This window comes from Drosophila pseudoobscura, chromosome X, assembly GCF_009870125.1.
Source record: "Drosophila pseudoobscura strain MV-25-SWS-2005 chromosome X, UCI_Dpse_MV25, whole genome shotgun sequence".
In the NCBI taxonomy this organism is placed as follows: Eukaryota; Metazoa; Arthropoda; class Insecta; order Diptera; family Drosophilidae; genus Drosophila; species Drosophila pseudoobscura.
This window is the reverse complement of record NC_046683.1, coordinates 58,404,782-58,430,921: the sequence shown is the minus strand read 5'-3', so window position 1 is coordinate 58,430,921 and position 26,140 is coordinate 58,404,782. Positions and strand designations below refer to the sequence as shown.

Genomic DNA, 26,140 nt, shown 5'->3' with positions numbered 1-26,140 from the left:
CAGTTTGCCTGTGTTGCATTTTTTGGAACGTGTTGCCTGTTGTCCATACCCTCTTTTTCCTGCTATTATGTAGCTAATGTGTAGTTGCCGTGTAGTTGCCATGTAAATAAACTATCTTTTTCCTGTAAGGTAGCGCTGCAGCAGTAGCTCACATCTTCCAATTTTTTTGAACTGCGCGGTTGGGTTTGCGTCTGGTTGGTGTTAACGTTAACGGCACTTATTCCGACTTCCGACTGAACAGAGAGAGATCCTGTATTCCTGTATTAACCGACCCGAGTGTCTTGTGGTAATTTTTTTCAATCCCCCCCACTATATAGTAGTGGGTCGCGTCAGTGTGTATAAGTGTTCCTGTGCATTTGAGCAAGGAAAAGTGTGAAGAATCTGTTAGCTGAAAGAAAGCGCAACTTTAAAGAGAAAAAGCAGAAACGAAATGGCCACCGAAGTAGCCCAAATACCCGCTGAGGAAACGCCTGCCGTTGCGGCGCCCACAGAGAAGCCAGCCTCCGAACAGGCGGAAAAACCTGCTGCCAGCGAGCCTGCTGCTGCCGCGCCCGCCGTCGCTGCTCCGGCTGAAAACGAAAACGCCCAAGGAAACAAAGAGGACGGCAAGGCGGCGTCCAAGGAAAACGCTGATGGTGCCGCAGACGGGGAGGCCAAGAAGGACGGAGAGGCAGCGGCTGCTGCAGCGCCGGCCAAATCGGAGGCCCCTCCCGCACAAAAGTTCAATGTGCACAAGACCAACTTCGAGAAGGACATCATCTATCTGTACCAGTTCTCCAGGACTCCATTGCTGCCGTCGCTGTCGCCCTACTGCTTGAAAGTTGAGACCTGGCTTCGTCTGGTCGGTCTCAAGTACGAGGTAATTATCAGTAAATTTTCCGGGGAAAATCTGCAAACAGAAACCCAAAACATATTTCAGAAATACATATTTCTGGGTTTTCGTCTCGCATTTCGGTTTTTTCATCATTGTAAAATTTTTGCGGTACAGATTTTTTCCCTGCTCCTGCCAGAGAGAGCGAGTGGGAGAGAGAGAGAGAGAGAAAGAAAAACCGCCATGATTGTGTGCTAAGCCTGCCTCTGTCCTGTGTGCGTGTATGTACGTATACATATAGGGGTATGTGTGTGACCTGCCCTGCCCTGCCCTCGCATTGAGCTGAAAAAGGGATACATTTAGCATTTGCCTTTCCTTTCTATCCCGTAACAGAAGTTGCTCTCTCTTCCAGTAGTTGTCCATGTGTGCGTGTGTGTGTGAACCTGTAGCCTGGCCGGATTTCTTGTACTCCTTGGTGTGTATGCGTGTGTCTACATAAAACAGCGTATACATAAAATTTGTGTGTGCGCCGACGCCGGCGTCGCTGCCTCTCATAAAGTTGTGCTTTTATGCTCTGAACCCCCCTCCACCCCACGACTCCACTCGCCAAAACACCAGCAGCAGCAACAACAGGCGAAATGAAGTCGTGCTTCAAATTTTGCACTTGGCGCTGCCGACTCTCTCCTTTTGTCTCTCTCTCTCTCTCTAGCTCCGACTCTCCTCTCTCTCTGTATGTCTGTGCCTGTGTGAGTGTCTGCTCTTTGTCTTTGTTGCACTTCTTTCATGCTATCCTCTCAGCCTCCGCCTGCGCCACCGCTCTGCAGCTTGTAATTGCTTTTAATAAAAATTGATGTAGTTTGAGACGGTGCAATCCCCCCCGTCTTGGAAATAACTTCAAGCCGCGCTCTCTCTGTCTTCGTCTTCCTTCTGGCTTTGCCTTGCTTATCTCTATGCCCGTTAAGTAGCTGTAATAGTGGCGGAGAAGAGGCGAAGGCGACGGGGAAACTGTCAACGACTTCCATTGGGGCTTCCATTTTAGCTTTTGCTTTTTTTTAAAGCGCGCGATGCGGTTTGCATATTTTTCATATTTTTATAGGAAAAACTTGCCCTAGCAGCAACAGCAGCTGCCTGTCCCACAAATAGGGGGTGGGAGGTGGGGAGAAATGGGTGCGGTCACCCGCACATCTACACAGAAACAACAACGACGCAGTTGTTGTTTAATCTTATTAATTACACATTTGGTAAATGAAAAATGAGCCCAAGAGGAATGTTAATTGATGCGCCGCTGCCACTGCCACTGCCGCTGCCTCTCAAGATGCCAGAGAACCGATAAGAGCGGCACGGCACTCCCCACTCCTATGCTTCCAGTAGCATGCTGCCATATGTTGCATTCCAAAAAGAAAGCAGAGCTGCAGTCAATTATGATTGACAGTCGTCCGTCAGGCCCGCAGCTGGAAAATACTTTCCATTTCCATTATATTTTTTTTTTCGGGGGTCTGATTGCACTCCCTGATAACAGCGGAAGAGTTCAACAAACTGAGACCTTTGACATTATTCCCTCGCTCCCTCTCATTCTCTTATCCATTAATCACCATGACAGGGAGGGGTGCCAGTGCCATGCCATGAAAACTGACTAAGCAAGTTCTTCACCCCCCTGGGCCCTGGGCCCTGGCACAGCGTCGACCCCCTGCATGCAACGTCTCTGTGCTGTTATTGTAAACGCATTGCTGCAGCTCTCTTTACATCTCGCTCTCCTTCCCCCTTCCTCTTCTTTGTGTAAACAAGAGTAGAAGTTGTTTCTTTATTGATGATAAACCAAATGCATATCTTTTTTCACGCCACAATCCGAGCTGTGCGAGTCATACCCGGCGCCCGACGCGTCGCAGCCATTAACGAACAGCAGCCACATCGAATATCATTTTGAGGCGGTGGCCAAACCCCAACCCCAACACCAGCCCCGGCCCATAGCCCGCATATCTGGAATTCCAATGTGAAGTGTCGCCGCCTTGTAGATTGTGCAATTAATTCACATTTTCAATATATACGAGAATGAATTACAAATACAAATGCATAAATTTCAATTACAAATTCAAATGGAAAATGCTGGCGCGCCATTCCATTCACAATATTGCCAGTACAAAATGTGGCTATGTGTGAGCGAACAGTCTGGCAACTCTCTGGATATGCCGTTTGCGGCTGCAACTGTACGTGCAAATGTGTGCGTGTGTGTGAGTGAGAGGAAATGGAGTTTCAGTTTTTCTTTGAAAGAAGACTGATTGCTGTTTCTGCCTTTTGTTTTAATTAATAAACCGCATATTTGCATTAAAACAACGAGAGTTTCTGCTGCTGCTGTTGCTGTGCTGCTGGCTCTTTTGTTGTTGCTCACTCAGTGGGACTGCAACTACTCCTGCTGCTCTCTTCTCTTCACTCTCTGGCTTTTTGACAGGGGTGTGGATATATACACACACACCGACGCACACACATATACACACATAGACCCGGGCCTGCATGTGCTGCATAATTGCATGTGTTCTCCCTCTTCTTCTTGTTCTCTGCAATTTGAGAGCACTTTTGCTGCTGCTGCTGCCGTTGTTGTTGTTGTTGTTGTTGCGTGCAACGAACAGAACTCTACACTGCACGAAAGTTGAGCCCTGCAGCAGAAGTGGAGAAGCTATGGAGGAGCTCCCATTATTGCCGCCGCCGCTCCTTAATTGGCATAATGATTTAATAAAAACTAAATATTTGCATTGTATGGCGACAAAGCGGCGGCGCAGCGCTGCCCAGCCTCTGCCGCCCGCCTCTGCCAGCATTGACAGAAACCGTTATATTTTGCGTTGGTGGAGGCAGAAGAAGCAAAAGAAGAAGGAGAGGCAGCAGACAGGCTGCCTTTTTTGTGGATCATTGGAATTAAATGTGCTCCAACGGACTCCACCCTTTTCAGCAGCAGCAGCGGCAGAAGCAGCCTGGACAGGCAGCGATGATGATGATGCTGCTGCTGCTGGAAGGCAAAAATCTCTCTATAACAAACAGGCCGCTGTTCTCTCTTCCAGTGCTGTCCTCTCTGGGGTTTCTCTCTCTCTCTATTCCTCTCCCCAATTTGTGTGCCTGTGTGTGTTCGTGTCGGCAACCACACCCTGCCGCCGCCTGCCTTGCCTGCCTTGCCTCTCTGCCGTTTTCAGGGCGCGAAAGCATAAATATGCCAACAACGGCCATTATTGGATGGCGGGGGTTCGCTTTTGTTATGGACAGCACCAATTTCTAATTAGAAATTATTATGTAAATTTGAGCAGCGAAGCAGAAACAAAAAAAAGCGACAGGCGACGGGCGACATGCGTCACACACACGAACATAACTGTCACATCAGGAAAGTAACGGTTAATGCATACGTGTGTACACACTGGAAGTGCCAGTGGAAGTGGCAGAGCACTGGAATATCTCAAAAATGTTCAAATAGCGGCAATTGGAAGTTTCTCGGCTCTGGCTCTGGCACCCGGCTTCCGGCTCCTGGCTCCTGCTCTGCTTTCTCATTCTCCTGTTTTTGTTTCTGCTTCTTCTTCGTTGTGTGCGTTAGAGCGCGTTTTTCTGTGTATGTGTGTGCGCGTGTTTGAGCGAGCATCTGTGTGACCAGTTGGGGGTAGTTGGGTGTTGGTTAGGTTGTTGGGTTGATACGATGTTCCATGCTGTTCGTTCGGTTTTCTACAAGGTACAGCTTTTTGTGTAGTGGTTGGTTTTCAGCATCAGTTCTGGTGGCATACATAGAAAATACACACTCCCGCACACACACACGCTTGCACATTCGTACAGGACTCTCTATGTATGTCATGAGCGCCATCTAGCGGGCGGAACTCTTTTGGGATTGAACTACATTTCGTATTAGTCAGGGGAATGGAATGCCAGATAAAGTGGGAGTGTGGGACACATACATATACTTAATCTCGTATAAACAGACTCCACCCTACTTTCCGTAGCATTACTCATCCTCGAGTCATCGCAACACTCAATGAATGCTTTTCCTCTTTTTTCTCCATTGCAGAATGTCGATCATAAGATGCGTTTCCGCTCGAAGAAGGGTCAGTTGCCTTTCATCGAGCTGAATGGAGAGGAAATCGCTGATTCGGCCATTATCATCAAGGAACTGTCGTCCAAATACGAGAAGAATCTGGATTCCGGCCTAACCGCCGAGCAGCGCAACGTGTCGTATGCCACCATCGCCATGCTGGAGAACCATCTCATCTGGATCATCTTCTACTGGCGCGCCAAGTATCCGGACAGTGTGCTCAAGGGCTACAAGGTCAATCTGCAGCACGCCCTCGGATTGCGTCTGCCCAACTCCATCTTGAACTTCTTCTTCAAGATAACCTTTGGTCGCAAGGTAACCCACCAAAGCCAACAAACAGTCACAGTGTCACAGTCATAGTGACAGTGACAGTGACAGTCCTGTAGCCAAAGTAGTTCAGATCCACGTAGCAGACGATGTATCTCGTATCTCGTGCATTCCTCAACGCCAGAAGCTGATGATCCCGGCAGTTTCCAATCCTATTTATCATTTGTTTAGATTTCAATTGGAAACAAAAACCAAAACTGAAAAACGAAACTGAAACTGGAGGGCTTTTGCTCTTGGCGTTGGTGGAATGGCAACTGGGAAAGGGAATGGGCATGGGCATGGGGATGGGTAGAGTAGTGTAAATAAACAAATCCTCAACTTAGGAATCTGTTGATAGAAATCGGTGGCGTATTATGTTGCACCTAACACCGACATCGCCATCGCCATCGGCTGCCATCCGACACATAGTTTATCCAACTCCGAAAACGAGGCATAAACAATATTATCGCGTCCCTTTCGTGGGATTGATTGTTGTTTATGCCTCGGCGGTACTCACATAACCACCACCACCCCACTCCCCCTACCCATCGACAAAAACTAAATCTAAACAAAAAACCCAAAACCCAAAACGAGAAAAACAATGGGGGAACCCAAAACCCCAAAACGAGAGAAGAATAAACGTGGTGTCTGTCTGTCTTCCTGGAAATGTTTTTAGGATGATTTTCATTTTCGTTTATTCGAATGAAACTTGAAGAAAAAAAAGAAAAGCAAGAATCTATAAATGGAAACACTTCTCAATTTCACATCACATCCGGCAAAATTCAAATTCTTTTAAAATCAAATTCCAAAATCAATTCAAAAACATTTCAAAGGAACACCACACAATCCACCACACAAGCTAATCAAATTCGAATTCCAATTCATATTCATAAACGAAAAAAAAAAAAAAATACAATCGTTATGTTTATCACTAACTCTTGCATGGTTTTTTCTCTTTTTTCTTTTTCGTTTTTTTCCCACGTACTTTCTGTTTCTAACTTCTAACTTTTGTAATCTGTACGTGTGTGTGTGTGTGTGTATTGGTGCGCTCCCCATCTATAACCCCATATCCCCCGTGTGCGTGTGTCTGCTGTGTTGGTCATCCTGCATCCTGTTGACCCCCCACCCACCCCGTAACCAATTTGTCGGCCATCCCATCCGAATATCTCCAAAAAAAAAACACAAAACAAAAAAAAAACACGGAAAAACCATATTCAACACAACAAGTGGTTCCAGGGCACGAAAAAGTTGAAGGCGCATGGCATCGGCGTCCACAGCGCCGAGGAGATCGAGGAGTTCGGCAAGGACGACCTGAAGGTCCTCAGCGAGATGCTCGACTGTAAGCCGTTCTTCTTCGGCGACGAGCCGACCACCCTCGATGTGGTGGCCTTTGCGGTGCTCTCGCAGCTCCACTATCTGTCCAAGGATATCGCGTACCCGCTGCGCGACTACATGACCGAGAAGTGCCCCAACTTGATTGGACACGTGTCGCGCATGAAGGACAAGTGCTTCCCCGACTGGGATGAGATCTGCACGAAGCTGGACCTCAATGCGCACATTCCCAAGCCAGAGTGAGTAAAAGAAATCGGATGGAGTCTAATCTCATTTCTAACCGAACTTGAATCGATTGTTGCAGACCCGAGACCAAGGAGGGCAAGGAAGGTGGCGAGCAGGAGAAATCAAATGAGCAGGAGGGCCCCGAGGGCGATAAGATCGAGAAGGAGTTGGAGAAGGACAAGGTACGTTCATGGAAATAAATATTATTTTTGCAAAGCACACACTAACCAAATACTTATCTCTAAATTACCAGTCGAATGAGAAGGAGTCGACCGAGGAGAACAAAGAGAAGGAGGAAACAAAGTAAATTCGCCGTTAGTTGTATTCATATGTATATCCCGATATATATACATATATACAGACGAGTCGGAAAGTCGAAGGAACGAAGGAAGAAAGGAGACACCCACATACACACACATTATATATATATACATATGTAGTACGATACTATATAGTAAGGCCCTATATAGCTAGGCGCTGCGCTCTCATATATAAGCATTCAGACATCGGACGACAAGCGTTTTCTAAGAGAAGAGATCAGTATAGAAGAAGACCCATTTACATTTAAAGTGAAAACGAAAGAAAAACCTAGGACAACTGTAAAGCAAAAAGCAGGCACAGACACAGAACTCTCACCATCAGCATCCGCAACAGAACGATCGATCCACTAAGTAAAACGAAAAGCGCAAGCAAATGCGGAAAAACGTAAAACAAAAAAGTAAAAAAAAAACGTATATATATACAATAACGTAACGTAAAAACTTTGGACATCTTTTTTTTATATATATACACGATGACGTTTGTATTACAAGAACAACAAAACAAAAAACCACAAAAAATTAACAAAAACAAAAAAAACCAAAAAACCCCAAAAAAAAAAACAAGAACCGTAAAAAAACATTTAGTATAAAATTATAAAAGTTTATACGTATAAATATTAAGAGGAGAGGACGACGGACAGAGGGAAAGAAATTATAAAAAATTAGTTAAAGAACTCGAATAAAACATAGAAGGAGAAGGAGAAGAAGAAGAAAAAGAAGTGAGCAAAACGTGAGTAAAAAATGAGAGAGTAAAGAAAAGGAAGCCAGAACAGAACAGCATACAATACACGCATTAATCATTAGTTTACATTCAAAGGCGATCTATATAATACACACATACACACTCTACACTCTCATCCAGATACACAAACTAACACAGACACACAGCTACACTCACATATAGCATATGCAGCAAAAAATTGCAAAAGAACACGATGGTATTGTTTACTCTTCCAAAATTTGATTAAGCTTAAAGTAAATCCCGGAACAAGTACGATGGATTGGGTAGGACGATTATATTATACATATATATGATATGGTATATGATATATGATATATGATATATATGATATATAGTGATGACGATGATGATGATAATGGCGTTGTAGTTGGGATGGAATGCAATGGGAATGAGAATGGGAATGGTATAGGAATGATATATAGTAGGGTTGATATGGATATGTGTAGGGGGTTGGGTTTGGGCCCCCGTTTGCCGGCAATTAAGTTTATTTTTTATATATATATGATTGCAAATAGTAATTTCTGATTCTCGTGTGCAAATAATTAAACGAAACAAAAATGGATACAAATTTATTACTTATAATTATATACATATAAAACCCTTATATAACGCCCATTATGCATATGTGTACATGTGTATAAACAAAAGAAAAAAAAAAACGCAAAACAAACAAAACGAAAATCGCATAACGCATAACGATACATTGTATGTTGGTTCTTCTATTATTATTATATATTATTATACTTTAACGATTATAAATACTACTATGATTTCCCCCCATAGTCCCTTTCGTATGGATCTGCTCAGAGCATTGGCTTTATCGATGTTTTTAACACACACACACAATCAACAAACAAATCAAAACCAATTCGAACCAAAAAAAACTATTGATCTAAACAAAAAAATACTCGGCACTAACATACGAAAAGAACAAAATTTATGATAATTTTTTGTATATTCTCTTTGTTTTTTTTTTTTTTTTGGTACGTCCATTCAATTTTAGTTTGTCAAAGTTTTGTCCTAAGTTAAAATTATGTTTATGATTCTGATTATGCAAATATATATATAAATATGAACCTTATTTCTACTGTAATTAACGCTGCAACCACCACCCGCAACCCACAAGCCCCAAGCCACAACAAACCACAAGCCACGAGCCACAAGCAAAGCAAAGAATCATATAAAACACCCCACACGAACCCACACAACTGTAGGAGGAAGAAGGACAACTCGATGAACTCATGCAATTCTCTCTCCGGGGGCGAATCGTTCTCTCTCTCTGTTTCTCTCGAACACTCTTTTCCTTGAAGGCGTTGCCTTGCCCCTCTGGAATGGTTGGTTTACCTTTACGGTTAATGTTTTCGTTGTTTCTCTGCTTTCGCACTCATCTTTCCGCCCCTTCCATTCATCCCGAAGAATCAATCCCCCCTCCCCGTAAGAATAGCAAAGATACAAAAAGAACAGCTGGAAATGGAGGAGAATGAACGAACCAAACCGAACGAGTGAATGAATGAAAGAAAGAAGTAGTCTTTTTTTTAATAGGGTAGATCACAAACAACTAAGAAGAAGAGACAGGCAGGCGGACAGACAGTGGGAAAAGCGAAAGCGAAAACAGAATCCATTGAGGCGAAATGAAAACAATTTAGGAAAAGGTCAAGGCAAAAGAGAGAACAACAACAAGAACAAGAAGAAGAGGAGGAGCGGAGCCAAGAAAAGACGAGCGAACGATCAATCCATCGATCCATGAAGAAAATCTCTTATAACGATACGATTTGTAGACTACGCAAGTATTTTTATGTATTAAAGGTTATGTTGTAAGTTTTTATCACAATATTTGTATTGTAGCTCAGTGTTTTATATGATTATATATAAAATGGATAACAAAAAAATGAAACAAAAACAAAACTGAAATGAAATGGAAAACCGAAAAAACTGAAATGAATCCGACAGAACCATAAAACCATAAAAAAACAAAACCAAAACAAAATGAAACAACCCCGGACAGAAGACCGAAAACGACAGACAAGAATGAAAGAAAGAAAAATTATTGTATTACATACATCTTATATATAATAAATATGCTTCTTAATAAAAAACAAAACAAAAACCAAAGCCCAGAAACTCGCCCACTGATTTATGATGGAGGATTTCCCAACGGACACGCACTGTCCCGATAAGTGAGTCTTCCCTAAGCTGGGGTGGCTTTGCCCATACATATACCATATACCATTCGCCTAGCCTCAGGTCTGGGGTCTAGACCAGCCCCAGCACCAGCCCAGGAAAGAGCACTGAAAAGAAGAAAAATTTAATTATGATACTCGAGTTATCTTTTGACATACACTCCTGATAACTTTAATTCAAGTTTGCTTATTCATATCTAAGTATTTCTGTCCACCAGTCATAGGTACTCGCTTATATACAATGCTATAATATTCGTTTCCGATAGCAACCGAACCCAACTGTCCGGACGGACAGCGTTGAGCGGAGGAACCCCACCGTAGAACCTGCATGGTCAGTGTTGTGGTCAATTATCAGGGTAGATGAATCAGAGGGGCTTTTAATTGATATGATTTTTTCCAATTATAATTGATCTTAGTTAAGAAGTTAACCAAAGTAACTCAATTCAATTAAGCAGATAACTATTGAGAGGCGAAATCATTTCAGCTCTCTCGCCTGGTGCTCTGTGCTCTGGGCCCGTGCCTGAACTTTCTACTCCAGCTCAAGGTCACCTCCTCCCATGCACTGCTCGAATATACATATGTATACTCGTACACACATACATAGTAGGATCTCCATGCACCCCAGATATGCCAATCAAATTGACATTCAATTCAGTCTCTGACCCAATAATATGCGGTGGCTGACGGCCGATAATCGATATTTGACCTAGGCCAATAAATTGTAGCTCCCGCCATACTCCTTGCTCTCGTGCTCCGCTCCATTCGAAACTGTTATTCAGAGCCCTCCTAATCAACAACTAATTTGATGTTCGACTAAAACGATTTGAGCCCCCCAAACGGAGTGGATGGGGATGCCAACTCCAACCAATCAATGCCAACACATCGAAGAATGGCAGAATGGCAGCCCCCTCTATGTATGTCGATGTTGATGTTGATGTCTATTCCTCTATCATAAATATATCTCTTCCCCTCCCCACCCCTGCGTGCGTGTCTCGTCCGCCTTGACTGTGACATTTTTGGCAATTTATTGAAGACGTATTCCAATCAGAGCAAATCATGCGAATATGGCAAACGGAATTTATTACCCAGAATTTATTACCGAAGCCATCAAAAATAAAAGGTAAGTGTGATATCGCTTCGATCTGCTTCTGTCCTCTTTCCCTCTCTCCCTTTGGTGTAACTGTAACATATTAATACCCTGACCTGACGGAAGGCATGATTGTTCCTTCATCAGGCCTATGCAGTGCAGACACAGAGATGATTGCTGCATGTCCTATGTGTGGCGGGAACTGTTGAAATGTGATCACAAGTCTCTGCAAGATGGAAAGATGATACAAATTCCATTATGATCTGATGAATTTTTTATATGCCATGGGAGCAATCTCCATAAGAAGAGTATCATATGCTACGGCTACCCGTTTGTCCTCTTCCGTTTGTCCTTTGTGGTGGATATTTTTTTGCTGGCTGGAAGTTGGACAGACAGAAAGAGAGTGGGAGAGGGAGTCGGAGCAGGTGCTCAATATTGGCGTGCACATTGCATGCGGCGACAGGTGGGAAGGAGTGCGAGGGGGGAGGCAGCAGCAGTAGCAGCAGCAGCAGCAGCAGCAGATAGATAAGTAATTCCATGGAGCATGCAGCGCAGTTGATGTCGGATCCGACTCCCAGCATTGAATTGGTGTTAAGCACGAACCGAACGAAATGGAAATGGGAGAATGGGAGAATGAGAATATAAAATCAGCAGTTGTCATTGTCATTGGAAATTGGTTGTGGAAGGGCAGAGGCACTGGCAGGCAGCAGCAGAGGTAGAAGGAGAAGGGCCAAAGGCACAGGCGGAAGGGAGATGAAAGACACGCTATCGAAAGGAGACGCGACGCGACGCTCATCCTCAGTTGCTGCTGCTCGCTGCAAGTGCTCGGTTCTCGTTCTCGCTTGTACTCTTATTACTCTCTTCTCTCGCTGCTGCCATGTCCAATCAGCTGTTCTTTCTCAGCCTCGCGGACATCTTCTCCGTGTATCCGGCCATCTTCAAGGAGCAGAGCAAAAAACTGAAGAAAATGAAGCAGATCTATCTGCCCAGCGACGAGGAGTGGCAGGACAAAATGTACTACATGCTGCTGGAGATCCAGCGGCAGGTCAACGAGTCGCCGGAAGAGTCCACCCTCTCCCTGCAGGACATCCACAAGAAGGAGAAGCCCCTGTTCGATCCGCTGCGCATCACTAAGATCCTCACGCCCGGCGTCAGTCCCAATGGGCGACGCAGTCGCGTTCTGAAACACTGCCACGCCACCACCGTGAAGGTCCGCCTGAAGACAGGCGCCCGCTGGACTCTGCCCACCATCGGGAATGCCGCGAAACTGCTCCGCAAGCCCCCCATTCTCGTGAATTTTCGGAATGAGCACGAGATGCGATTGGCCTACTCTTTGATCTACGATGTCTTTCGATGTGGGTAGCCCCAAAATCTTTATTGTCCAATCTGATCTCCCATTCTTTCTGTGCCGTTATAGACAAGGTTGTTCTCTCTAATGCCTTGAACGATGTCTGTTTCTTTGAGCAGCACAGTCAGGTGGCTATCCATCTTTCACTGCCTATCCTATCCCTGGCTATATTTCCCCCATTCCCACTTTCAGTACCTCGAGGACGAGCAGCGTATATGGTTAATGCTCTTCGAGCTCCACGATCGCCAGTTCAAGGGCCGCAATTCCGAAGAGCAAGAGCTTCAGGCGAGCCTCTACAAGGAGGCAGAGGTCACAGGTTGGTTCGCACAGATTATGTCCTTACAGAATCGCCTTTCACGTCTAAAATCCGAATAGATCTGGCGGGCGTGCTCTGGCAGCATCGTATACGACTGGCCGCCTCATTTTCCCGCATGAGAATAAAGGTGGGCGCCCTCCGACTCTCGCAGCTACTCCCGATTCATCTGCAGAACGAAAAGGTGGCCATAGCAGCAGCCAATCCAGTGGTCACCGGCTGGATCAATCCCTTTCTGGTGCGGTAGGTGGAAACATCTCCTGAAGACCTCCTGAACCCCAAAACTCTATTTAAGTGAATCCCCAGCACCAAAGTGGAGGCGGATAGGATCCTTACGGAAATGGGCTTCACTGTCCATGGGCCGGACGATGAGCAGCCGCTGCTGGAGCAGCACTGCAAGTGGGACAACATCTGTCCGCTGGTCATCTCCTGCATACCCAAGGACCGCAGCGAATTCACAAAGTCGGATCTGATGACCAAACATTACTTCATCATGCAGGTGGGTTCTGGTTCTGGCTGTGTTTTGTGTCACACGCGAGGCTAGCGGTATCAGTATCATGATTCAGTATCTGTCATAATTATCCGATCGTGATGGAATGATAATTGATAATGCCACTACACGTACGAGTACACACACGATTGTACGAATTTCAAGAGCTGTAAATTGATAATTGTAGGTGTCATGTAATTATCTAGATTCTCCATTTAAACACTTCTTTCCTCTCTCTATCTCACTCTCTCCTTTTAAGGACAAAAACTTCACCTTTGGTCCTGCCATTATGTCCAAAATGATGGATTACTTCGAGCTGGATGGCGACATCCTGCAGACGCATATTGGGTCGCCCCGCTCCACCGCCTACCTAGCGGCCCTCTTCTACTCCATTAACCGAGTGAATAACTTCTACGTGTACGGAGCGGGGACCAATCTGAAGGACTATCGACGCTACATGGAGTCCATTGGCGTGAACAATATACGACTCTTTGGCGACGCCTTCACATCCTTTCCGATGGAGTCCAATCGATTCCGCACTGTCGTGGGCATCTTCGCCACGCCCCCGAACTCTTTTAGTGCCATCTCCGATCCCATAGATCTGATCTGTTCGCGAGGCGGAGATCTCAGCATGCTGGAGGTCCTCACCGAGTCGGAGGTCAGCGACGAGGGGCGCACGCGAGTGGCCCTGATCCTGGAGGAGCAGCTGCTCACCCTCACCATGTCCATGTCGCGGCCGCAGGTGCAGTTCGTCCTCTACCAGACGCACTCCATTGTGAGCACCGAGAATGAGGACATGGTGGAGCACGTCATCGAGCTGATTAACAAGCTGGCCCTCGAGAAGCATCGCAATGCCTACAAAGAGGTTAAGCGGCTGGAGGCCCTGGCCGAGCTGGAGGCCGCCAACATCCCGGCGGCTGCCATGAGCAAGGATTCGCCCCGCAAAAAGGACAAACTGTCGGCCGAGGACAAGCGCAAGTCGCAGCCAGAACTGCCAGCCCCATCCTCTGCGCCGCCCCTGCCACGTGTGGACAGCATCGATCTGATTGTCACCCCGGACATCGACGAGTTTGTCCAGGATACGGTGCCGGACATATGCATCCATCAGGACAACTGCATTCGGCAGCAGACGACGGGCAGCTTCCTCTCCCTGGTGCGCCGCAAGAATCTCACGCATCTCAACGAGAAGTACCTCATCCGACGGGCCGAGCAGCGCGGCCTCTTCGGCAATCCTAAGAGCGACAAGGACAAGTCCAAGCCGAAGGCTGTGAAGCTGCAGGAGGTGGCCGAACCTCCACAGCAGGACATGGGCTATGATCAGAGAGGATCTGCGTCACACTCAAGTGCCCAACAGGTGGTGAGTAGAAGGTTTCGGTTTAATGGCTAAGACGAGGACGAGTGGATCCCATTAAAGTAGAAGTGCAAAAGTAGGGTTCCAAAAGAGTTCAGCGATCCCAGTGGATGCCATAAGTAGGCGATAAATAGATCCAATAGCGGGGAATGAGTAATACCCGTAGAAATCCAAGAACCAGACAAAACTGGAGGCGCAAGGCGTTAGACTTTACACTTTATTGGTAAACAAAAAACAAAACAAAAATATATTTCGGGGTTGTAGGTGGGTTTGGTTATGGGAGATGGGGTGGGGTGAGGTGGGGTGGGGTGGGGAATGTTCGGTTGGGGGCTATGTACACTTTGAGTCTTATGAGATAATAATTAACATGTCGGCACGGTCATCGCATCGTATCGATTCGTCGTCATCTGCATCCACAATCACATCCACATCATTCGTATCATCATCACCATCATCATCATCATCATCATCATCGATTGAACTAACTATTAGACACACTGCTTTGCTGCTGCGGTTGGGGCTGGGGCTGGGGTTGGGGTTGGGGGGTAATTAGCATGAGGCATGCACTCGACATCGATCCAATCTCTAAGCCTTGGCTTAGTCACAGGCCCAAGAGATTAGATCATGCGCTCCGCTTAGCTCATTAGCCCATCATCATCATCATCATCATCATCATTGCCCTTCTCCCATCGCCCTCCCCTTGAGCTGTAAGCCAGATTCGGGATGGGTTTGTGGGGTGAATCCTTCGTGGGGCTTCTCTTCTACTTCCGCCAGCTGCTGCCGGAACCCATGCTGGAGGTCTTCATGGAGCTCTTCTGGTTCTGGTTCTGATTCTTCTGCTGCTGATAGTTGGCCTTCACATCCTTCTTCGTATTGGAGTAGCCCATGCCGCTCGTTCCGGCCATGCTGCCGCTGCTGGTGCCGTTGTAGCTGAAGCTGGATTTGAATGTGGGATTTCCGAGGCTCTTGAACATGGGACTCGTCTTACCCGCTCCCACGGCGGGCGCCGCCTGGTTATAGTAGCTCCTGGAGCTAGCGTTCTGGCTGTTGCCCTTGTCCGACATCTGGCGGCCGTAGCCCGCCGAGGACATGCCCAGACCCACTGCACCCATCCCGACGCCCAGACCCACGGTGCTGACGCCCACGCCGCCCATACCGACGCCGTAGGTGTGGTGGTGCTGCTTGTGGCTGGTGCTGAAGGTGGCCGCCTGTTGATCGCTCCCGAGGGAGCCGCTCTGGGTGTAGAACTGCTGTTGCACCTCCACGATGTAGCGGTAGGCCTCCTCCATGCTCTTGGGGTTGCGCCGCAGAATCATCGAGTGTGTGGGCTCGGGCAGGTGGTCGCGGAAGACCTGCAGCGTGATCCGCTCGATGTCCTCGAGCGCGTACAGGGTGTCGTTGTGGGTGAGCTTCCGGTTGATTAGTCGATGCTTCAGCTTAGCCATTTTCTGATAGTACAGCTCTATGTTCGAGTCCAGCACCGCGCTGCGTATCTTGTGGATCAGCGAGTAGCTGGACTCCCGCTCCGCGTAGTTGTACAGCAGCTGATCCTTGAGCTTCAGCCAGGACTCGGCCTTCAGCAGGTGTCCATTGGCATGACCATTCCCATTTCCATTGGCCGCCGGGGCACTCATCTGTCGTGTGAAGACCGCCTCCCTGGCCCGATCAGTGCACTTGTTCTTGATGTGTCCTATCAGCTGTGCCTTGTAGTAGTCGTCGAAGCTGTTGATGGCCGGCATCAGGGCCTCGATCCGCTGCAGGAACGGCGGCAGCTTCGCAGGATCGCTGCCATCGAAGTTCTCGATGAGCTTCAACCGACTGAGCACCTGGTTATATTTGTTCACAAACTCGGGATCCATTGCCTTTCTATTCCTTTCCTTTTTCGAGGGGGAGGGAGGGGGGGTAACGGAACTAATGTTCTAGAGAGAGCAGAGCTGAGCAGTGCAGTGCGCGATCACGGCGGCGTTTCAGGCGCGACTGTTTCCGAATTCGAATTTGGGGAGCAGCGCCAGTGCCAGCGGCCACGGCAGCCAGTCAATAATTGTTGTGTATGGAAAAACAGATTTTAGATTCTTACAAATGTATAAATTAACATTCATTAACATGAATTTTACTTGGGAGAGGGTCTTCTCCCAACAATGACAACCGCCCGAAGCCCCGAAGCACCAAAGCACCCGAACACCCAAAAGCCGAAAAGCCGAAACAAAATTGCGAATTCAAAAACCGAGAACCGTGCAACCGTCGTAGTCGTAGTCGTCGTCGTCGTCCCCAGCGATCCCAATGAACTGAACTGAAACGCAGAACGGAACACAGCGGCAGCCATTCATTGTGGTTGTGGGAGTTGGTTGAGGGCGCCGCTGAATCATACATAGAGAGACACAAACAGAAACACAGACACAAACAGAAACAGAAACACTGCCAGGGAGACATGGAGACAGGGAGACATGGAGACACGACACCCCCTTAGATATAGCTGCCAGATACTCTACTCGCACAGATAGTGATACACAAACACAAACACAACAGCCCGCGACACGCACATGCACATACCGTACCGTGTACCGTACAACATCGAAACCAACAATATATTTACAAATAAAAAGCGCACACAAGTCGCTTGAATCGAAAGCGTTGAGATTTGTTTAATTGCGCCTGTCATCAGGCAAATAGTATCGTTTCAGGCAAAGCAAAGCGTTTAACGTGTTTTGTTTCAGTGATCGAATGAAACGGGACTTTTCGAAGTCGATTGCTGTGGAGAGAGGAATGGAATGCACTAAATAATACCCCGACTTGGTTTTTTTTTGTATGCAAATTAAATCACAGAAATTGCATTCAAGGTCCTTTTTAATTTCTGATTTCTAATTTCTTAAAAAGAAAACAATGAACAAAACAAATTGCTCATCGCTTGATCTGCACTCAATCGACCCCAGAACCCTCAACCCCATCCCATCGGCGACCGCATCTAATTCAGCTCGATTGCCTCCAATCTTGACGCAGACTCACGCACACACACAGTCACAGTACACCTTTATTAGAGCCGGCAATGCCCGCGCCCGCGCCCCCGCAACCCGCAACCCACATCCCGCACCCCATGGAGCTCGATTTTAAGGTCCGCTGCGCCGGCGTGCGCGGGTTCAACTAATTAGCAACAATTTCTGAGCGTTAGCGGCTTGTAAAACTGTTTAATACTTGTACTAGAAAAAAAAAACACCAGAAAAGGAAGGCTATCCATAGGGGGGGCACAAAGATTTAGATACTCTTAAGAGCCTGTAAGCCTGTAACAATGGAATTATCTTGAGATTCAAATATATTTTCTCACAAAGAATCGTAAAAGCTGTAGGGTATAGTAATATGTGATTCAGATACAGCATACTTTCTGGGCTCGAAGATGCTTCCTGCTCCATTGCGTGGCAAAAGTCTGCACCAAATCGTGATACCCTTCTCTGCACAAGGGTACACCGACTAGTCGGCGAGGACGCTAAAACACAGACAGAACGGACAGAGAGAGAGAGAGAGAGAGAGAGAGGAGGAGGGAGAGCGGGAGTGGGGCGGCTGCTTCGATTTGATTATAGTGTTAATTTGAATCGCGACTCTAAACTGATAAGCGGATTTAATTGCAATCAACTTCGAGTTGGATGACTCCGCTGTCGGATCGCATAAATAAGCCATGAGAATAGGAGCTTACAACTGTAATTTTTACAGCAATTATGTATATGTATGTATGTCTGTATATAGACAGCGCATCGATAAGTGCGACTAGCTTTGCCGTTCCCTTACCGCTTGGCGCTTTGCCGCTTACCGCTTTGATAAGCAGGTTCAGGGCCAACTGCAGTCGCACTCTCACTCCGGTTCGGATCCCACTCCATCCAGCCAGGCAGCCAGCCAGCAATCGGCGGATTGCAAACAAAGCGCCTAATCCGGAGTCGATTCGAATCATTTGCAAGCCAAATTTGGCGCGAATTCTTTGTAGAGCTCAAAGCAAAATAGCAAACATTTTGCGCATATTAAATATTGTGTGCTTTGAAAAGGTGTTCAATTGTTTGGAAAACTAATTACTAATTACGTGACCGGCCCCGTGCCCGTGCCCCGTTCTCTGTGCCTTTTACCAGCTCCAGCGTCTGCAGCGCTCGACCAGTGCCAGCGCCATTCGGTCGCACCTGACAAAGGTGTCGTCGACGCACCGCCAGCCCATAGCATTCAACTTCAGGCGACGCGAGTGTAAGCGTTACTACGTTTTGCCCGTCTATATGGTGAGTCTTTCCCCCACCCAAAAAACCCCACATTGATTGTTTAGGGCCAATAATATTTACAATCTGCCCACACCCACACCCCCGTCCACTAAATTGTAGCACAGTACCAAGCAAAGCATACGGTTATGGTGGCAATACGCCTATAAATGCGTCACACCCAGCGCCAACACGGCCATCGCCGCCTCGAATGTGTGGCATCCGAATCTGAAATTCAGGCTGCACTGCAGCCGGCAGCTGCGCATCCGGAAATTGAGACGCGGCCCGTGGACTAAGAGGCAGCCGCTCCATCTGCATATCAATGACATCCAGCTGCTGTGCCAGGTGCGAAGGCGCAGTAAATAAACCCATATTATGGATAGCACACATACATATGTAGATTCTGTGCTGCCTTGCCTCAAAAAGGGATCGGATACAACGGAATTAATTTCAAAAGCAGCCGTTAGGCATTGCCCTCCAATCAAACATGAACTATCGATAGCGGTGTTGGAAAATACGATTAGTTCGATAGTGTCTTTATGTATTTATTGATCGATGTGCGGAGAGCGATTACAAATGAAAAAAATGATTATTTATGCATTGCAATCGAATATGAAACTAATGTTTTTTTGTATGTCTTGGGTCTAGGATGTTCGATGCATCTTACGCGACTGGATTATAATATCTTGATTGTAGTTATAGTTGCAGACCTAGTAATGCTGATTAGCTGATTATTGACCACAGAGCGGGTAGTGCTCATCCCAGGCGCGGAGCTGAAAATTGATCAAAAAAGAACAAAACGAAGTTTAGTGGAATCATTTCGGTGGTTAAAGGGGCAGGTCAGGTTCATGCTCACCTGACACTCACGACTGCAATAGCACTGCATCTTGCAGATGCCACAAATGAAATTGGCCTCATTCTTGCCGCACTCCATGCAGTTATGTTCCCCCCCCTGTCCATTCAAGATGATAACGCCCTCTCCTGGGCCACTAGTCTGCAGCCTGTTACCGCGATTGTCAAAAGTCTTAGCTATGCCCTGGGGCTGCGTGTTGGTCTGTGGCTGCTGCCCACCCGACGAGTAGGACTCATTATTATAGTTGGAATGCATTTCGTCGTGCTAAAGAACGAATGAATATTTTGTTCGTTAGGCAATCGGGAGAGTATTTAAATAACACTTGTGTACCTTTTTCTGCTGGCCGGCCAAGGGACTGCTGTTGTACAGCGGCATCATTAGGTTCTCGATCCCGGACGGGCAGTGCAGCGAGCTCTGGCTGCGATGGTGTGGCGATATCTGGACCTGGGCCTGGACCTGTCCCTGTTTGCCGGTCAAAAACTCCAGGCTTGGCGACTTGGGCAGCCGTTGTGAATTCTGGGTCTGGCTGGAGATGTGCCCCAGATTCGACGATGGGGCGGTTCTACAAAAAATAAATGGATAGCATAGGTCTCTAGAGCAAAAGAGGGGTGAACTTCTCTTACCTCTCCTCTGAATGGCGCCTCGAATCGAAAAAATTATTGATAACGTGTGTGGATCCGCGAAGCGCCGGCAAGGAGTTGCGACTGCGATTCTGAGGAAATTCCTCCATCTGTCGCGGCGCTTGGCGGTGAGTGGGAGAAGCAGTCGGTTCCCTCTCTGGGGCTTTCAGACCCAAGGCTCTGAAAAGAGAAACAGCAGGGGTTAAGACTTGTTCGAGGAGCGCGATCCGTCGTTGACCTACGAGCGAAGCACTTCAATGTTGCTCCTATTCTGCTCCATCTTGTTGAGGCAGCGCTCCATGCTGACAGCGGCGGCATCCTCAGTGTTGAGCGCCAACATCGCCTGCATTTCGCTAAGCTCCGAGATGCTGCAGTTCTGGCCGATCAAATTGGGCACAATGCTTTTGATGATGGCTAGACGCTCCTTGCGCTCCAGGCGGATTCGCAGCTCGTTCTGAACGAGGCGCAGATATTGCAGGCGATTGCCCTCTTCCTCGTGCTTCAGGATCTGTCTGTCAAGATTCTTCATCTCAAACTCAATGCGCTCCCGCTCCTTGGCCAGGGCCTTCAGCTCCGGCTTGACCAGCGATATCTTCGCCTTCAGCTGGGTGTCCATCTCCTCGTAGAGCGACAGGAGGTGGTAATGGAAATTGGCATCATCGTTTCCGAGATCCATGAGAGGTGGTTTGGGTCGTCCCAGCGGAGGGTTCTGAGCAGTCGAAGGAATCTGATTCTGAGCCGCCGGCTGTGGGGCTTGAGCGGTTTTTGGGGTCTGAGTGGAGACGGTCTCTGAGCGGCGTGGCTTTGGCTGCTGCGGTACAGCGAATGTCTGGGCCTGTGGCTGGATCTGAGGCTGGGGACTGGCTGGTGGCGTTGCACGTGGCTGGTGAGCCTGAGTTGGCATCTGGAGGTTCATCGGATTGGCAGCAGTCTGTGGCAGCTTCGCGGTGGTATAGGAAATCTCCATGGGCACGGCCTGGGGACTGGGCGTGTTCACGCTGTAGGCCATGGCGGTCAGGTTCACGGCCTGTTGGATGGCTCCTGATCCGGATCCTGCCACTGGAGCGAGAGAGTAGGGCGTGCCTAACTGGAAAACAGGAAATCTGGGATCCTGCAGTGGTTTCTGTTGCAATGTCTGCTGCGGCTGCTGCTGCTGCGGCTGCTGATTCTGCGGATGCTGTGACTGCAGATGCTGCATCTTGGGATCCGGCTGGAGCTTCTGTGGTTTAGGCTGCAATGGCTGCGAATGCGGCTGCGGAACCTGTGGCTGCAGAGGATGATGTTGCTGGGGATGCTGTGGCTTGCGTTTCTGTATCTGCGTCTGAATCTGCGGCGGCGTCTGCTGCTGCTGCTGCGGCTGCTGTGGCTTGTCTTTTAATGGTTGCTGCAGCTGCTGCTGCTGTGGCTTTTCCTGAACGGGTGACTGTTGTGGCCGCTGCATCTGTGGCTGGACATACTGCTGTGGAGTAACTAAAGCTCGATTTGGAGACTCCTGTGCCGGCTGCACAACTGGTATAAATTCGATGCGGTCATAGTCATCGTCATCGTCATCAGGATCAGGCATCTGCCTTGGGCGCTTTTCCTGACTGCTGGTCAGTGGTGGTGGCGTTACCGAACGACGGCGCTTAAGGGGCTCAGTGGGCGCCACAGTTGTGGGCGTCTCCTCCTTCGGCTGCTGCTGAGTATTCTCCGTCAATTGTTTCATGGCAGCTGAAAACTGGGCCAGCTCATAAGCAGTTATCTCTTTGTCAACTTGCTGTTTCAGAATTTGATTTAAAGGCGGCTTCATGGTGAGGAATTCGTCTAGGACGGAGCCGTTTTCGGGGGCTAGTGGAGGCGGTTTCTTGTCAAATTCAATCTGTCGCAAAGGAATCGACTTCTCCTTGTCCTCCTTCACGGCCGACATCTGTCTGGCTGTCTGGGCCGGCTCCACCTTCTCCGGCGAGTCCTCGTTTTCGGTGTCATCCAAGCAGATGAGCTCCGGCGAGTTGCTCTCACTGCGACTGCGGCTCCCACTGCGAGAGCGAAAACGAGAGCGCGAGCGACTGTTGCTGCGGCTCTGACTGTAACTACGACTGCGGCTGCTGGTGCTACAGCTCTGGCGAGCCAGCAGCTTCTGCCGATAGGCCGCCCTGTCGCTCCAGTAGTCGGCCAAGCGCTTATAGTGTGCCTTATATAGGGGAAAGACTTGCTTTAGAGCTTCCAATTTGCTCTTGGGAAATTGATGCAGCTTTCGGAGCCTGATCGGAAAACGATTTTCAATTATAGATAACCTCAAAAGTCAATTAATTTTCTTTATAGACACTTACCATCGAACACTGCGGAGTTTATAATATCCGATGTTCTTTTTCCTTGCTCGAATTTGCTTGATCCGGCGGAGGGTTTCCTCGCGAGTAGCCGGCGGTTTTGTGCCCTTGTCATTTGGTGCCGGCGTCGGTGTCGGCGGTAGCGGCAGCTCCACGCTGCTGTCGGGGGGCTTTGTCGATTCCAATACATCGGTATTTGCCTTTTCGGGCATCGAGGAGGACTCGAGGCTCGATTGGGTCTCCTTGGGGGGAGGAGGTTGCTTACTGACGGCGGCATCCATCAGAGCGTCGTCGTCTTCCTCAGTGGCGTATTCGTCGCTGCTCAGATCTGAGTTGGAGGGGTCGTAGATTTCTGAATTGGACATGACTAAACCTATAAGCACTCGGTTATGACCATGTTCAGGTATGTACATATGCGTGTCTATCCCCTCAAGCCCAAACCCATTTCTATACTACCTCGCACCTCCTACTGCCGCTACTGCTGCTGCTGCTCACGTTTGCAAAATGCAGAAAAAAAAGCGTCTCTGTCTGCCGGTTGAATTTTGCTCAGCTTCCGTACTAGTTTTCGTCAACAAAAACAAGCGGAGATTTAAGATCCAGACAGGATATAAATTTATGTAACTATTCTAACTTCACTCGACGTTTACTTTCAGCACTGTGACTTTCAAATTGTTTAAGAAATGGAAATTTTGGCATAAATTGCAGAGCTGCAGATAGGGATGTTAAATATATCGATACATCGAAAACACAAAAATCGTTCGAGTACCATCGATGTCAGATGTTAACACCGATGTTTCTCCAGCTCTACGCAGATGTTCCACTTAGAATTATTGCAAAAAAACGGGCACACTAGACGCTTAGCAAACAAATAACAATTATAAAAATTCGCACAAAAACATTGCCAAAAAGGTAAATTAGTGGAGTGTAGGCGGCGACGGCATTGAGTCGCCAGTGCAAAAATTAACTACACTAAATGAACATGTTTGCGAGACTCAGAGAGAAGGAAATCCGCAGAATCCATACAGCAAAGTGGTCAGGAGTGTGTCTATATATAAGATAAGAGGTCTAAGAATATCTTCAAAGCCCAAGATGACAGATCGCCGAGCGTTGGACTTTGTTGGTGATAATAGTGGGTGGCGGTGCTGTGCCAGAGAGCTAGAGAGAAAGAGAGAGGGCGATGATAACCATAATCCACGTCACACCACCACACGCCTCGCTTGCACATACGCATACACACAATAACAGCTACAACGTGTGTGTGGAATAGTGCGGGGTGAGGTGGGAAGGAGCACGCGAAGACCTCTTCGTAGAATGTAGTAGTATCTACCACCGCCCGGTCCGATCCGATCCGATCGTACGGACTTTGTTCACGACGGAGTGCTATAAATGATAATTATAAACTGGACAAATTCATCAATAGTGGACTCGCGACTCCCGTTGCTGCCTGGGCTCACTGCCACTGCTGATTAGATTCGTCTATAGCCTCCAATATATATCTTGCAATATCTGTTTGTTAGCCATTACTCAAGCCAGTCCGTCCTCAGCTGCTGAATTGTGCAACTCGCGTTCAACTTTTCCGCGTGGTCGAATCAACAAAGCATTAAAGTGAGTGCGGAACGGCACGGAACGATGCGTCTTTCACTCGCCGTAAAACCACAAAGACGGCAGCTCATCTTGGCCATAAAAAGGGGGTTTATGCAGGCGGTACCCTCTGAAGTTTATTGCCCCATCGGGGGTGCTACTATTTTTAGTTCAATTTAGAGTTTCTGAGTTACGTAAAAGGTTGCAAGCAACATAATTGGAACATTGAACCTTTTCTGCTTTTAGTTCAATATGGTGTCGTGGGAGAAGCTGAAACAATTGAGACTGATCCACCTGTGCATCGCCCTCACGTTCTTCACGAGCGGGGTGTGCATCAACCTTATCCAGCTGCTGATGCACCTCGTCATCAAGCCCTTCAACAAACGTCTCTTCCGCAAGCTGATGTACTATGCCTGCTACTCCCTCTACTCCCGTAAGTACACATCTCTGTTGTCTCTGTTGGAATGCACTGACCGATTTGACTGACCCTTTCATTCCTTTTTAGAACTGGTCTTTGTGGCGGATTGGTATGCCGGCAGTAAAATGAGCGTTTATATGGATGAGGATGACTACAAGAAGTACGCTGGCAAGGAGCACGTGCTGCTCATTATGAACCACAAGTACGAGATCGACTGGCTCAACGGTTGGATGATCTGCGACAAGCTGAATGTCCTCGGTAACTGCAAGGCCTACGCCAAGAAGCCCATCCGGTATGTGCCCATCATAGGCTGGGGCTGGTGGCTGGCCGAATTTGTCTTCCTCAATCGCAACTTCGACCAGGACAAGACCATCATTACGGAGCAGCTGAAGGTGGTGTTCTCCTATCCCGATCCCACCTGGCTGCTGCTCAATGCCGAAGGCACACGCTTCACACCCGCCAAGCACGAGGCTTCCGTCAAGTTTGCCCAGGAACGTGGCATGCCAGTACTTAAGCACCATCTGATTCCGCGCACCAAGGGATTCACCGCCAGCTTGGCTCCCATTCGTGGCCTCTGTCCGGTTATCTATGACATCAACCTGGCCTACAGGCCAACAGATACGGTAAAATATACCGCTAATCCTTTCTTGATTATCTCTAATTCTAATCTTTACTCCTAATCCCGTCCAATAATTGTGTAGACCCCTTCCACAATGCTGTCGCTGCTGAACGGAAAGAGCGTGGAGCCCCACATGCTGATGAGACGTATCCCGCTGGAGCAGGTGCCGGAAGACGAGAAGGAGGCCGCCAAGTGGCTGCAGGATCTGTTTGTAGAGAAGGACCGCATTATCGACAGCTTCCTCGAGACGGGCAGCTTCTTCAAGACCTCGGGCGTGAAGGAGGTTCCGGTGTACGTGAAAAAGCCTCGGCTAAGCTCGCTCCTGAATTTCTTCGCCTGGGCGATATTCTCGATGTCCCTCATCTTCTCCTATCTGATCAATTCCTTGCTGGCTGCCAACTGGACGGCCTTCATCACCTCGCTCTCCATTCTAGGACTCTGTAAGCATGGGATGGTATGGTCACTGTCTGAACTTTATTTAATTGTTTTATCATCATTTCAGTCTATTGGCTCATGGGACAGGCCATCAAGAAGACACAGATCAGCAAGGCTTCAAACTATGGATCGGCTGCAACCGCAAAAGCGAGCACAAAATAAATTAACTCTTATTTGATATTACAATTTTAGTCGAGGAGCCAAGCTAATGAACTCAATTATCTACAAGTTATTTTGTAAACCCATGTCACAACACTCTGCTAAACGGATAAATTCATGATTTGATTCCTCTCGGAACTCCGGAAAGTGGTTAAGAAAATAGGTTTTTTTTCTAAGTTTATGGTTACAAGGTGCACTGGAGCCATCAAGTTTACGTATGTAGTAGCTGGTAGTTATAAACCTAAGTGAGCATTGTTTAATTCATAATGTATTTGGAGATTAATGCAATAATTAAACTTAATTGAATTAAATATTCAATTTTGACGGAAATATGCGCTCGCGGTTCTTTATATCGATAGCA

General features: G+C 47.6%; 4 protein-coding genes across 13 annotated transcripts; 2 read left to right on the top strand and 2 right to left on the bottom strand.

The window, feature by feature from the left end:
* The first annotated feature begins 119 nt into the window (after positions 1 to 119).
* fax (failed axon connections) lies at positions 120 to 8,081 on the top strand. 2 transcript variants are annotated; one of them, XM_001352542.4, is made up of 5 exons: positions 120 to 859; positions 4,845 to 5,183; positions 6,411 to 6,745; positions 6,811 to 6,913; positions 6,985 to 8,081. In XM_001352542.4, exons 1-5 carry the CDS (start codon positions 431 to 433, stop codon positions 7,036 to 7,038), a joined length of 1,260 nt encoding a protein of 419 aa, XP_001352578.1. In that variant the 5' UTR covers positions 120 to 430; the 3' UTR covers positions 7,039 to 8,081. The 2 variants fall into 2 exon arrangements, with proteins under 2 accessions (XP_001352578.1, XP_015043700.1); XM_015188214.2 differs by having other exon boundaries at positions 6,402 to 6,745.
* Positions 8,082 to 10,882: 2,801 nt separating this feature from the next.
* On the top strand, positions 10,883 to 26,111 carry LOC4812404 (1-acyl-sn-glycerol-3-phosphate acyltransferase gamma-like). 5 transcript variants are annotated; one of them, XM_015188207.2, is made up of 10 exons: positions 11,898 to 12,415; positions 12,478 to 12,536; positions 12,601 to 12,724; positions 12,784 to 12,964; positions 13,028 to 13,220; positions 13,471 to 14,568; positions 24,395 to 24,581; positions 24,654 to 25,189; positions 25,268 to 25,625; positions 25,688 to 26,111. In XM_015188207.2, the coding sequence occupies exons 1-10, from the start codon at positions 11,938 to 11,940 to the stop codon at positions 25,780 to 25,782; spliced, it is 3,309 nt and encodes a 1,102-aa protein (XP_015043693.2). In that variant the 5' UTR covers positions 11,898 to 11,937; the 3' UTR covers positions 25,783 to 26,111. The 5 variants fall into 5 exon arrangements, with proteins under 5 accessions (XP_033240336.1, XP_001352577.4, XP_015043693.2 ...); XM_033384445.1 differs by lacking the exons at positions 24,395 to 24,581; positions 24,654 to 25,189; positions 25,268 to 25,625; positions 25,688 to 26,111 and adding exons at positions 10,883 to 11,093; positions 18,672 to 18,812; positions 18,912 to 19,394 and having other exon boundaries at positions 11,964 to 12,415; XM_001352541.4 differs by lacking the exons at positions 24,395 to 24,581; positions 24,654 to 25,189; positions 25,268 to 25,625; positions 25,688 to 26,111 and adding exons at positions 18,672 to 18,812; positions 18,912 to 19,394 and having other exon boundaries at positions 11,423 to 12,415.
* On the bottom strand, positions 14,759 to 16,906 carry Gagr (Gag-related). 2 transcript variants are annotated; one of them, XM_033384451.1, is made up of 2 exons: positions 15,551 to 16,906; positions 14,759 to 15,498 (listed from the first exon to the last, which is right to left on the bottom strand). In XM_033384451.1, the coding sequence occupies exons 1-2, from the start codon at positions 16,419 to 16,421 to the stop codon at positions 15,419 to 15,421; spliced, it is 951 nt and encodes a 316-aa protein (XP_033240342.1). In that variant the 5' UTR covers positions 16,422 to 16,906; the 3' UTR covers positions 14,759 to 15,418. The 2 variants fall into 2 exon arrangements, with proteins under 2 accessions (XP_033240342.1, XP_001352576.2); XM_001352540.4 differs by having other exon boundaries at positions 14,766 to 16,894.
* On the bottom strand, positions 19,313 to 23,345 carry RAF2 (RING-associated factor 2). 4 transcript variants are annotated; one of them, XM_015188211.2, is made up of 7 exons: positions 23,024 to 23,345; positions 22,571 to 22,940; positions 20,504 to 22,501; positions 20,265 to 20,441; positions 19,972 to 20,203; positions 19,645 to 19,905; positions 19,313 to 19,561 (listed from the first exon to the last, which is right to left on the bottom strand). In XM_015188211.2, the coding sequence occupies exons 2-7, from the start codon at positions 22,930 to 22,932 to the stop codon at positions 19,520 to 19,522; spliced, it is 3,072 nt and encodes a 1,023-aa protein (XP_015043697.2). In that variant the 5' UTR covers positions 22,933 to 22,940; positions 23,024 to 23,345; the 3' UTR covers positions 19,313 to 19,519. The 4 variants fall into 4 exon arrangements, with proteins under 4 accessions (XP_015043697.2, XP_015043699.2, XP_015043698.2 ...); XM_015188213.2 differs by having other exon boundaries at positions 23,031 to 23,345; XM_015188212.2 differs by having other exon boundaries at positions 22,571 to 22,919; positions 23,031 to 23,345.
* Positions 26,112 to 26,140: the final 29 nt, after the last annotated feature.

What these genes read in the sequence shown, in the direction of transcription:
- Gagr (XM_001352540.4), bottom strand. Translation starts at nt 16,421, where the DNA reads ATGGATCCCGAGTTTGTGAACAAATATAACCAGGTGCTCAGTCGGTTG.
- LOC4812404 (XM_015188207.2), top strand. Translation starts at nt 11,938, where the DNA reads ATGTCCAATCAGCTGTTCTTTCTCAGCCTCGCGGACATCTTCTCCGTG. An exon ending in TCTTTGAGCAGCACAGTCAG is followed by an intron (nt 12,537 to 12,600) that starts GTGGCTATCCAT and finishes TCCCACTTTCAG; the next exon opens with TACCTCGAGGACGAGCAGCG. An exon ending in ATCAATCCCTTTCTGGTGCG is followed by an intron (nt 12,965 to 13,027) that starts GTAGGTGGAAAC and finishes GTGAATCCCCAG; the next exon opens with CACCAAAGTGGAGGCGGATA.
- RAF2 (XM_002135354.3), bottom strand. Translation starts at nt 22,980, where the DNA reads ATGTACATACCTGAACATGGTCATAACCGAGTGCTTATAGGTTTAGTC. An exon ending in AGGCGCCATTCAGAGGAGAG is followed by an intron (nt 20,204 to 20,264) that starts GTAAGAGAAGTT and finishes TATTTTTTGTAG; the next exon opens with AACCGCCCCATCGTCGAATC. An exon ending in TGGCCGGCCAGCAGAAAAAG is followed by an intron (nt 19,906 to 19,971) that starts GTACACAAGTGT and finishes TTCGTTCTTTAG; the next exon opens with CACGACGAAATGCATTCCAA.
- fax (XM_015188214.2), top strand. Translation starts at nt 431, where the DNA reads ATGGCCACCGAAGTAGCCCAAATACCCGCTGAGGAAACGCCTGCCGTT. An exon ending in AGATAACCTTTGGTCGCAAG is followed by an intron (nt 5,184 to 6,401) that starts GTAACCCACCAA and finishes CAACACAACAAG; the next exon opens with TGGTTCCAGGGCACGAAAAA. An exon ending in GCGCACATTCCCAAGCCAGA is followed by an intron (nt 6,746 to 6,810) that starts GTGAGTAAAAGA and finishes CGATTGTTGCAG; the next exon opens with ACCCGAGACCAAGGAGGGCA.